This window comes from Octodon degus, unplaced genomic scaffold (assembly GCF_000260255.1).
Source record: "Octodon degus isolate 3935 unplaced genomic scaffold, OctDeg1.0 scaffold00064, whole genome shotgun sequence".
In the NCBI taxonomy this organism is placed as follows: Eukaryota; Metazoa; Chordata; class Mammalia; order Rodentia; family Octodontidae; genus Octodon; species Octodon degus.
This window is the reverse complement of record NW_004524640.1, coordinates 2,305,684-2,317,641: the sequence shown is the minus strand read 5'-3', so window position 1 is coordinate 2,317,641 and position 11,958 is coordinate 2,305,684. Positions and strand designations below refer to the sequence as shown.

Genomic DNA, 11,958 nt, shown 5'->3' with positions numbered 1-11,958 from the left:
TCGAGTTGGCATAATTTTTAGTAGGCAAGTGATTTGTACCAGACCTTGCTTAAGAAGAATTTGAATAAGAATGAAGGATTGAGCGAGGGCAGGAGCCGGAAGCTAATGGAAGTCCTAAGTAACCAGAAGTAAGAAGGCATTTGTCTTTCCGTGTTTGTACTTTTAGACAGAGGTGAAGTAGATGAGAACCTCTGCAGAGGCAGGTATTAAGATGATCTGGAGAAAGAGCCAGGCAAACTTGACTGCAAGATTTCTAGTCTGTGTCATGAGAATATTTCCATTCGTTGAATACAAAAAGAATGGTTACTTGTCACTTATCTGGTGCCGTACATGATCGTTTAATACTCCCAATAATTGTGTGGAGTGAATACCATTTCCCCGTGATCCTATGGGAAATGGTAAGGCCAGGATTCAGATGCAGGAAGCCAGGGTTCAGGGCTGATGTTCAATGCCAGGAAGAACTTTCCATTTTTAGAGAAAAGAATCTTCCACTGGTATTTCCCATGAAGGAAGCACAAACACAAGGACAGGCCATGGTGTGAGACTCAGTCCTTCCTGCCGCTGCTTCTGTCTTCTGCCCTTACCTTTGAAATGTAAATGATTTGTATACTTTTCAACCATTCCATTGAATGGTAAAATTCCATTTTGTTTTTTGAGGATGTTTGAAATGCGACAACTTCTGGTAGAGTATAGCTGCAGCCTTTGTTTTACTGCTTCGGCATTCATTCATGAATCAGAAATGACAATAATAAACTGCAATGACCTGGGAATTGATTTTGAAGTGTTTAATAAATATAATCAATGGTGGCATGAAATGAAATTATATGAGGTTGTATAACAGATCATATGTGAAATACACAAAACGTTGTCTGGACTGCTTAGACTTTTTTTTTTAATTGAGTAAGAAATTTTCGACAGCAAATAACACCTAGTATATATGCAGGTCATTCAATTTCCAGTGATGCGTCCTGTGCAGAAAGCATGATATTACCTAACTCATCTTTCTGAAATCACAATTTTATTAGTAGAGTGGGGATTACAAGTCTTTGCAGCAGCTTTTTGGGAAATTGTTTTCATAAAATTGAAGCACAGTAAACATCCTTGAATGTAGGGATTTGCAAATAAATAATTAGTACTCAAAAATATATATCCCCAGAGAAAGTTTTGGGTAATATTTTCTTAAGGGTACAATAACTAAATATCTGTAATGAGGATCATTTCTTCTCTGGAATAAATGAACTAATTACTAGATATTTTCATCATAAAAATATTTACACATGCAAAGTAAGCAAACAGCTGAAATTTTAATTTGGACTTCCAAGGGGCTTGTTAACTAATGGGAAAGAAAAACAAAAGGATTTCCTTACTGGAAAGGACTGGAGCTTGCTCTGGCTATTATTTTTCCTGGGTAGCTGGGTGCCATGCTTGTTAGGAATTCACTTGTAGAGAGTTGCCAATCCTGAGCTGAACTAATAAAGCGACTGGATACAGAGATAAAAAGGTTGCACTTGAGGAATATTGTTGGAGGGCTGGGGGTTTAATTGGTGCACTGGTTAGGATGTAATTAGATCCTTGAGCAGGGCAGTACAATTAAATATGTCAAAGAGGGCATAATTAGAGGGGTGGCTCGATGGTGTAATTACATTCATAAGAGGGGGCTATAATTAGCTGTGAGGCAGGGGGGTACATTTAGATGCTGAAGTTGAGGATATAATTAACATATGGGCAAGAAATTAAATTATGTGTGTGGGTGAAGCATAATTATGTGTGGGAGTCCGTGTGGATCTATAGGTGAGGGTAAACAGAATCGAATAGTTCAGTGTGCAGCTAGTGGTACATTGATGTTCTTGGGGAACAAAACCTGGAAACTTTCATTACGGAGGGAGGGTCGGCATAAGATTTGGCATGGTGACCCCCAGAAGTGGAACATAATGATTTTTCTTTTGATCACTCTAAAGTCTCACAAAGCAAAATCTCTGCCTTTATGATGTGATTTATGATCCACAACTAGCATGGATGTTCATTTTTCTTCCTACTATATTGCTTTATGGTGTTCTGAATACTGCCTGGTTAAATTTTGTAGCTTGAAGACACATAAAGGAGATGACCACCTCTTTCCTAGCAAGGAGAAGAGAGTCTGGAGAAGATCAGTAGGATGAATGGACAACAACAAAAGCCCACTGAAGCAAAATGCTCATACATTTACAAAACAAAGAAAACTACAGCAATTGTCCTATGTGTGAAGTCTGATTGAAATATATGGTGAATGCTTAAACTTAAAAAGAGTAAAAGACATGCTGGTGATAATCTTCCTTCCAAGGCTCCTACTTGCTTCAAGCACGCTTGTCTCATGGGTCTTGCAACTTTCTGCAGCACTTCTGGAAGTCCTCTTTCTGCGTGTCTACAAGGTGGGATTAAAAAAATTCAGTGAATGCTGCTGCTGTGTGTCCCCCAAGAGACAGGCAGGCTTGTGAAGGGTCACAGGGTCTCCTCATCCACTTTTTCACCATGTACCTTCTAGCTCTTCCTTAATGACCAGGATGGTAAATGTTTTGCATCGATTCAGGGCTTCTAAATAAGCCGGTGCAACTAAACACAGGAAAGAAGACTTGCAAAACTGCTTCAGAGAGTGGGCACGACTGGTAGGATAAATGTTTTTAAGGCAAGGGGAGTATTATCAGGAGGACTACTTTGGAAACTTATATATTCACTGTATTCTTAGCACGATTGTCAAGTGTTAAAGTAAGCATCAACTCTTCCAGCTACAAGCGCATCACACAATGTTACTTGTCCGATGAAACCACTAAAATTAAACTGGTAGCCTAATTATCTAAAATGATGTTTATTCATAAATAATGATGTCATGCTTTCTGACTAATAGCATAAAAACAAGGAATGTAGGCTACAGATAAAATGGGAATGAGGGAGAGTGGTAGAAGGTAGCCAGAGGCAGAAGGATCAAAAACAAAGCAGTTTAAAAATATTCTGTTGGGCTGGGGAGTTAGCTCTGTAGTCTAAGGGTCTGCCTGTCAAGCTCAAGGGTCTGAGTTCGGTCCCCCATACCACATGCCAAGCCATTCTCAAAACTGGGCGTGGTGGCACATGTTTGTAATCTGAGCACTGGGGAGGCTGAGACGGGAGGATCATTATGAGTCTGAACTATGTAGTGAGACCTTGTATCCAATAAATAAATTAAATATTCTGAGAATATGATAGTGAAGTGATGATTCTGCTGAGAGCTGTCATTAGACACTGTACCTCGCATGTTAAGTTTAAAACAGTGAGTTCTTCCATTGCCATCTTCAAAGAAAAAAAGAACATGAAAAACACACATTTTTTGCTAAGATAATGTTTGGAACACAAGATATTAAATTGGCCACTTTTCGTCTATTTATAGTGCTTAATCTGATTGAATTTATGAGTCAATTTTTATGATCACTGGAGTCTCCAATTCTTTTCAAGTGTGTTCAGGCCCTCAATCACTTTCAGCAGAGTTCTCCCACCCATAGGATCTTTGTGAGTTTCTTCTGGGCTTTCAAGTTTGTTAAATTCCTGGTGTTCCCAAAGATATTGGGTTTCAGTCAGTTTTATAACTTAGATACAGAAACACAAGAGCCAGCATCCCTAATCTCTAGATCTGCCCTATAGTAGCTCTATAGAACACTTAGATCCTGATTTTCTGTCGATGTGTAATGCTAAGTGTTAAAAATTGTAGACATGCTTCAATGGCAGCCTCTGTCCAAAATTATGATAGCTTAATTTGTAATCAGAGACACTCTTTAATAAACTATTGTACATGTCTGTGAAAATCATCATCGCAACACTGTTTAATCCAGTTCAATGTCTGCGGAGTGGCCCATGTTTCTGTCTTCCTCTGTACACTTCCTACTTTAAGAGCAGCTGTAACCCCCCAACAATTGGTGACTATCATGCTTAATTCAGCTGCTAACAGAGGTCATGTGGTTACCAGTCAAGACTTCCAGTTATGCCTGTAGAAGATGAGTGGGTACAGGTGCCCTGTGCCAGTGACTCAGCCAGCCGTGCTGTTGGGAGTGAGAGTGGAGACCAGCTCTTCAGCTCTTGGTTGTCCTGTGTGGATTGCATATGGGAAGGAGGAAGAGGAGAGGCTTTGTCGGTGATGCTGGAAATCCTGTTTGATTCACCTGATTGTATGTCTCTGGGGGAAGTGTGATACAATTATTCAAGGCATAAAAATAACACTTTAAAGTCTTCAGATTTTAATAGCATTCTTTCAGAAGCCTTCCTGTCAGCCATGTGTATTACCACACTTTGCACTTGCAGTTTGTTTCTGAAGAAGTCTTTGAGCCTCTAACAATTCTTTTCACCTCCATTCATGTCATGAAACATGAGAGACTAAGTTTTGCTTGTGTTCTTCTTTGAACTTCCTAACATTAGCTTTGCTAAGTTTCATTTTCAGAGATATTGAGGGACCTGAAAAATTGAAATTCTTGATGGGTAATATGATATGATTATTGAGAAATTGGCTATTGACCAAAGAAAGCTATAGGTGAAAAAAAAATTGGACACAATATCCATAAGTTGAATTAATAGCTGAGCAAGAGTTGAAACACTGTTTGAGCTTATCACTACAACCTCTCTCATCTACCTTTATCTGTCCTTCCATTTAGAGTAATATTTTTTTAAGTTTGACAGGATGCTACTCTACTACAATCTTGGATCTAGTAGATATTTGTATTTTACTTTATTTTTTATGTATCTAGTACAGGGTCTACCGGGTCTCACTACCTAGATCGGACTCATAGTGATCCTCCTGTTTTTAGCCTCCCAAGCGCTGGGATTACAGGGGCTCACCATCACGTCCAGTCTCAATCGCTGTCTAGCGCGCCCTGGGGGTGGGCCTGGCATGGCATGCTGGGGATTGAACCCCAGTCCCTGTGTCTGCCTAAGCAGGTGCTTTAATCTGCTGAGCTATCTGGCTGGCCCTTTGTAGATATTTTCTTGCATGGACACAAGGAGATACATTTTCAAAGACAGCATGCATTATGTTATTGAAGGCATTATCAAAATCATAATGTTTATGTAACAATAGATGATGATAAAAATTTCCCTTAAATACTATATCCATAAAGGACAGTTCTCCATTCCAAATCATTTTGAAAACATTGACCATTGCCCAGTTGTATATTCTGTGTCTAAAAGAGAATAAGGACAGTATTATTTTAGTTACCGATGTTTATATAAAATAAAAATCCATAGTATTTCCTCAGTTAATTGTCCTTGCCTGGCAAGTGCAAGGTCCTGATATAAATCAATCAATCAATCAAACATAGTGATTACTTCAACCCATGTAGCAATGTCCCTGCTTCTCATACACCCCAGCTTCACTTGATTTCTCATTTTACAATAAAAATGGACATTTGTCCCATTCCTTACAAAGTTGTACAGAATTTGCTGCCAGTCCACTTACTTTTACATCTGCCTTGCTGGCTCATTCTCAGATGCTGGGGGCTGCCTGCTCTCCTTCTCCTATCTCGGAAAGGTTCCTGTCTCAAGGTCTGTGTATCCCCTGTTTCCTCAGGTGTCTGCATGGCTCACTTCCTTACCTCCTGCTGGAGTGTGTCTGCAGGCAGCCCAGGAACTCCTCCCCTGCCACCCTATGCAGATTGCAGTTGCTCTCTTTAACCAGTTTTGACAAATGGCCCATATCGTAATGGCTTATCTTGACTGTCAAGTTGACTGACTTGGAGCCCCCTAAGGGGTTAGTAAGGTGCACTTCTGGGTATGTCTGGGTGGACCTCAGGGCTGTGACCTTGGGTTTCCTTGAGTACGACCCTGGCCTCTGGCCCCTGGCTTCCTGGCTTTTCCTCTGCTCTTTGCTTTCCAGATATCGTGGGTTGAACAGCTTCTCTGTGCCGTGCCCTTCTGCCATATTTCTTGAAGCCATCCCACCAGGGACTGGCACTTCTGAAATTGTGAGCTCCAGTGACCCTCCCTATGCAGCTGTAGCCATCAAGTGTATGGTGAAGGAAAACTAACCAATACACTCACAGGTCTACATTTCTTATCTCTTTCGCACAGAATATAACCTCCAACAGAACAGTGTTATTGTGTTCTTGTCACCTCAGTCCGTGCCTGGCATAAGGCAGACACTAAATACATGTGGAATAAACAAGCAACTATATTCAAACAACTTGAATAAAAATACTTAAATATTCTCTAACAAATGATAGATCTAACTAATGTTTTTCTGGTGTTGTTCCCAAACTCTTCTCTCAGGGGTGACTGAGAAAAATGCCATGTATCATTCTGCATCTGTTAGGATGTCATTCCTTGGTTTTCTGTCTCCTGTGTATTTTGTCCTGCAGGATATTGGAGTGACCATTTCTGCTGTACTAATATAAGGAATTCCTGATTCTCTGCTTGCAGATGCTTAGGAGTTAGGCTTTTTTTTATTTTATGTATATGGTAGAGCGTCTCACTATGCAGTTTAGACTCATAGTGATCCTCCTGTTTTCAGCCTCCCCAGTGCTGTGATAGTGTACAGAAATACCTGAAAGTTTATGATTCGGCTCACGAACCAAAGAGCTGTGTACAGAATGAAGCAAAGCACACAAGTGGAGCTTTTGGCTCAGCAGCAACACCTTCTGCATTCCCCCCAAAAGGCGTGCATGTCTGGCCACGGATGGTCACTGCAGTTGTGCTGTGACATCACAAATCCACAATAAGCTCATCCCACACAGGTGCAGCGGTTAGTCAGATGGTCAGGAATTGAGGGAAGAAGGGAGAAGACAAGGCTGCTGAGCTGAGGCACATGTTTCCTGAAGATTTAGTAAACAAAAACATGTGCTGGAATTCTAGCACCTGTTGACAGGCCTGAATTTTTTTTTCTTCATTTAATTTACTTCATACCTTTGTGAGGACTCTCAAATGAAATTCATGTAGCAATTCCACTTATAGTCCATATAATTTGTTTGAAATTCATCCAGGTTAACCTATGAATGAAATAGGTTAATCTACTTCTTTCTTTTTTTTTTTTTTTTTTTTTTCTTTTTCTTTTTTCTGTATTTTACAGAAGGGTCTACAGGATGTTCAGGTTCTCCCTACTAGATCAGACTGTAATGATTGTCCTGTTTACAGCCTCGCAAGTGCTGGGATTACAGACATGCACCACCATGGCTGGTCTCCATCGCAGTCTCAGCGAACCTGGGGGGTGGGACTGGCACGGTAGGCCTTGGGGATTGAACCCCTGGCCTCTATACCTGCTTGCAGGTGCTTTAATCTGCTGAGCTATTTGGCTGGCCCTAACCAGTGCTTTTTTTTTTTTTGGAACCGGGGATTGAACTCAGATCCTTGCGTTTTCCAGTCAAGAGCTTATCCTACTGAGCCATCTCCCCGGCCCCATACCAACTCAGCCCACCCAGGGAGCCAGGGCTGCCATGGCATGTGCTCTTGGGGATTGAACCACAGTCCCTGTGCTTTGCCTAAACTTGCCTAAGAAGGCACTTAAAACTGCTGAGCTATCTTGCCGGCCCAAAAAGTTGAGAAGGATTTTTTTTTTTTTTTTTTTTTGCTAGCTCAGCCTGCCTAAAGACGTGGAACTGGGGATCCAATCGTGGTCCCCTGGACCTGACTGGGTTTGCCCACACAGGTGCTTAAAGCACTGAGCTAACCCACAAACTCCCAGGTTAACCTATTTCATACCAATGCTGTTTATTCTGAACCAGTTATATGTATATAAGAACTCCAAGAGCATGAACGGCTAGGCTTGGCTTCAGCAAGCAGGAAATTCTGTAGCCTGCAATTCTTGCTGATCCAGCTAGAAGAGGCCAAATGATGCATTTTACTTCCAGGTGCTAGTGCCGGGTTTTCATATTCCACGTGCTATAAATAGCACTCCGGGGCACACTTGAGGACACTGAGCGTTTTCTTTGCAGTCCAGTTTGATGTTTGCAAAAAGAGAGTCACGCTGTCTGGTTCAACCCGAGTCACCTGCCTCTGCCCTGACTTCCACACAGTACCATCTGGTTGAGTGCTCGCTTGCTCGTAAACACAGTGTTTGCCCTCAGCAGGTCCTTCTGCGCTTTTGATTGCGCTGCCTCCCCTGTCGGCCAGTATCCTACTTGTTCTTGGAGGTTCATCCCCAGGGAGAAGGCTCGCCCTATCCCGCCGGGCCCAGGCGCCTTCCTGCCCCTCTGGTCGGTCCCCTTAGCGAGTGGTGCTCCTCTCTGGGGCAGAACCCAAGCATTTCAGCACCGCTGTTGTCCCTCCTCTCCTCACATCTAATTTATGAGTCCTGACACTGCGACTTCTGTGTCCTTGCTCATGTCTCCAACAGCACAGGAAATACCCAGAGACCCCTGTGCAGTGGATGACTGATGGTGTGAGTGGAAGCAACTGCAGTCAAATAGGGCACCGGAATTCATCTGAGTTTGTTCCTTCACTGTAATGCCCTTAAAACTAATTCTGTGTTTAGTTTGAATTTTTATTTTGTTTTCCCAGCAAACACCCTCTGCTATGTGCTTGGCCAATTTGACAAAGAGAAAAAAGATTAAATTTAAAGACATGCCAGGGGACTATTTTTTGTTTTGTTTTGTCTTTTTTTTTTTTAATTTCAAAGAAACCAACTACTTTCCTCCGTAAGGATTCTTGGCATCTTCCCTCGCACATGGTCTTTTTGCCTGGCCCAGCCTTCATTCATCTTCCTCCAAAGGGTCTGCTGTAAACGATGATTTTTTGTGAGGTTGTGTGTTCTCTGCAGTGAAAACCCGCCTTGTTTTCTGTTGCTAGGCAACCCCCTTCCAGCTGCCATTGAAGAAATGCGCGGTGGTGGGAAATGGTGGGATTCTGAAGAACAGTGGCTGTGGCCGGCACATAGATGCAGCAGATTTTGTCATGCGGTAAGAGAGAGCACCACAGCTCGGCCTCCGCCTTCTCTCCCATCCCCGCCCCTCCCGTGGGCCCCAGGCCTTTCAAAACTAGTCACTTGTCATTAATCAGCTGAAGCTTCCTCTTAGGCTTCCCTCAAGCTCATACACAATGGAGTCCCTGAGAGTGCTGAGGGGAGTGAGGGAAAATGCCCGGATGAGGTGCAAAGCAGGCAAAGCCCAGAGGTAGGAGAGGTGCTCCCTGACCCTTAGCAAGGCCAGCCAGGCAAGATGCAAACGCTCCTTCTCCTACCTCCTTTCCTATGATGCTGAAAACTTTCTAAATTGCTCTATCAGTAAGGCAACCTCCATATGAATCAACAGTTTAATGTGTTCATTTTATTCTTCACTCTCATCTTCCTGGTTTTGCACAAAAGCATGTGAAGGTAGCAGGGTAGGATGTAAAGAGGGATTCCATGTGTGCACGACTAGGAAAGCGGGCAAGGAGGAGGGGGAGTGAGATTCAAACAAAGAAGGAGCCTGGTCAAGAACCTGAGCAGCATGGTGACATCAGGCTCAAGGAGGAGGCCCTGCAGGGCTCATGAAGGGGAATTGCTCAGGGTATAGGTATAGATCTGGAGCTCTTGGGCACCAGCGGGCACTGTTGTTGTTTTGAGTACACCACTCAGCAGCCAGGTGTGCAGGTGGGAGTGAGAGGTCACCTTACTGCAGGTTTGAGATTGGTGAGAGGAAGGAAGGACAGGTGACAACTGAAGAGCAGTGCTAGGGAGTGTGGGAAGCCAGAGGCAGGTCTGCAGTGGAGCACGAAGGGGGTGTGGGGAAGTGGAAGGAGAAATGGATTGGGAAGAGAAGCCCAAGAGTGGCCCACTGGAGTATGAGATCTCAGAGCTTGGCTCATCCAGGGGATGATTAGACAAGCTGTAGAAAACAGGACATTCTTATCAAGGATGTAAAGGAGCAGTAGAGACTGGACCCTGTGGGAGTCTTTCAGGTCAGACCCTGAAGTCCCAGGGAGGTCCAAAGGTCCATCCTCCAGGGGCCAGAGGGCTCCATGACCAGGAAGGCTGGAGACTCCAGCCCCACAGAGGGCAGGAAGCTGAGCAAAGGAGCAGGGAGAGTTTGTGTTAGTGTTTCTTTAAGGCTAAGTAATGAAGTGGCAGAACACAGCTGAAAGATCTTGGAACAATAACCTTGAGTACTGAGCTAATGGGACAAAAAGGACCATTTTAGGAGTTTTAGGGAAACCACTGTCCTAGGGGAAGCCAAGTTCCCTCCTAGAGGAGAAGTGGCTTCCGGAAGGAAGCTGTCTCCCTTGGTGAAGATTAGAGTAGGCACATTTCTATCTACCTTTCCTTCATCGGTGTTCTAGTGTATTTTTTTTTCCAGTGGAGGACTATTCACCTCCATTATATTTTTAGTTTCAATATATACAAGCAGTAGGAAAATGGGTGGGATTGTTTTCTTAGTTCAAATCAGTGCAACATCTGTTTACTGTGCACTCTCCAGGCACAGGGCCTTCGGTTGGCTTCTGGGGTGGTACATCGAACAATTCTGAGGTGGGCTTGTGTTCTGGGGATGTGCCTTGGGAGATGAAGACAAAGATGGTGGAGGTCAGTGGGAGCTTCTGAGGAGAAGCCTGGTCTGGGCTGAGTGAGTCTTCTCTTGGTTCTACTTTGGGTAGGAAGGCCATTTCCACAGCTGTGATGGGGGAAGGCAACAGACCCTGCTGCTGTGTCATAAGATGTAAGGACCATAGTGGGGGTGGGGCAGGGAGAGATTTAAGCTACAAGATGGGATGAAATCACCTAGAGAGCAAGTTGGATGAGAGAGGCAGCAGCCCTGGGCCTGCTCAGGAGCCCATTCTGGTGGATTGGCTTTATGTGAGGCTGAGCAGCCAGCAGAGACCGCTGCGGGTGAGCAGAAGAGGCCCTTGCTCTGGACTGTGTCTGCAACCTGCAGTGTGTTAGGTCACCTTCAGCGGGGCTCAGCCTTCCAATGGGGTTGAGGGGTGAGGGTGGGGGGCCCTGTCGTGGCAACTCTGCTTCTACCTGTGGGTCTGTGAAGGCTACAGGAATGGAGCAGACATTGCATAGCTTTCTTGAGGTTTTCAAATTGCATTTGAGTATAACTTGATTTGCTCTTCCCACACATTGTGTTCAGAAGAAGGCATAGGTAGTATGAAGCTCACAGGTTCAGAGACATTAAATGATTTCCAGTGGCTTTAACATAGTGTAGGAGGAAGCAATAGTCAATGATGTTTTATCTTTTATTCCCAACCCTTTGTGTGTGTGTGTGTGTGTGTGTGTGTGTGTGTGTGTATGTATGTGTATTTATTTCCCCTTAAGATGATGAGTATTTGCAATTTAATATGTACAAGACCTAAGTACCATAGGGGATTGTCTAACAGTATAAATTTATCCCAAATAAGTGAGACTTTTGGCCTTGTCTAGCCTTCTTTTGACATAACCAAGTTTGGAATTAATAAGTGTCTGTGATTCCAGTGCTAACACTGTATGAAACATAATAATCATGGAAAGATGAGAAACTGAAATGAATTGAAGGAAGGTGGCATTGCAACTAAAGCTGTGTGTATATGTGCCATGGAGTCACTCAATGCATTGAACTATCTCTGTGTCATATTTGAGATGTTAGTAAGTCTTATATCGGGTTCCCAATATGAAAGCAGTGAATGCTGATAATTTATTTTTAAATTATTGTTATTATTTTGGTACTGGGGATCAAAAGCTTTGACATAGCTTTGCCAGGCAGGTGATTATGCCACTGAAGTATCTCTCTGGCCTTATTTATTTGACCATTTACAGATCTACTTATAAGTAGCTAATGCACATTTTAAGGGGCACATTTAGAAAATTGAGAAAATATTATATTTCAAAATTAAAAACTTAGTGTTTAATGAGGAAGAATGTGGCCAGTGTGATCCTACACTGTAATAGGGTACATGGATGGATAAAGTGGGAAAGGAGGACCGAATAGCCCTTAATGATATACCAGACAGTGTGCTTAGTGATACACCAGACAGTGTGCTTGGTGATACACCAGATAGTGTGCTTAGTGATACACCAGACAGTGT

The 11,958-nt window shown here is 43.2% G+C and overlaps 1 protein-coding gene across 1 annotated transcript in view; it reads left to right on the top strand.

Moving 5' to 3' along the window:
• The window catches only part of St8sia1 (ST8 alpha-N-acetyl-neuraminide alpha-2,8-sialyltransferase 1), a 154,475-nt gene that overhangs the window by 89,336 nt on the left and 53,181 nt on the right, over window positions 1-11,958 (top strand). Inside the window, exon 3 of the mRNA XM_004634549.2 lies at window positions 8,770-8,879. Coding sequence (XP_004634606.1) covers window positions 8,770-8,879 — 110 coding nt within the window. The remainder of the gene's footprint in view (window positions 1-8,769; window positions 8,880-11,958) is intronic.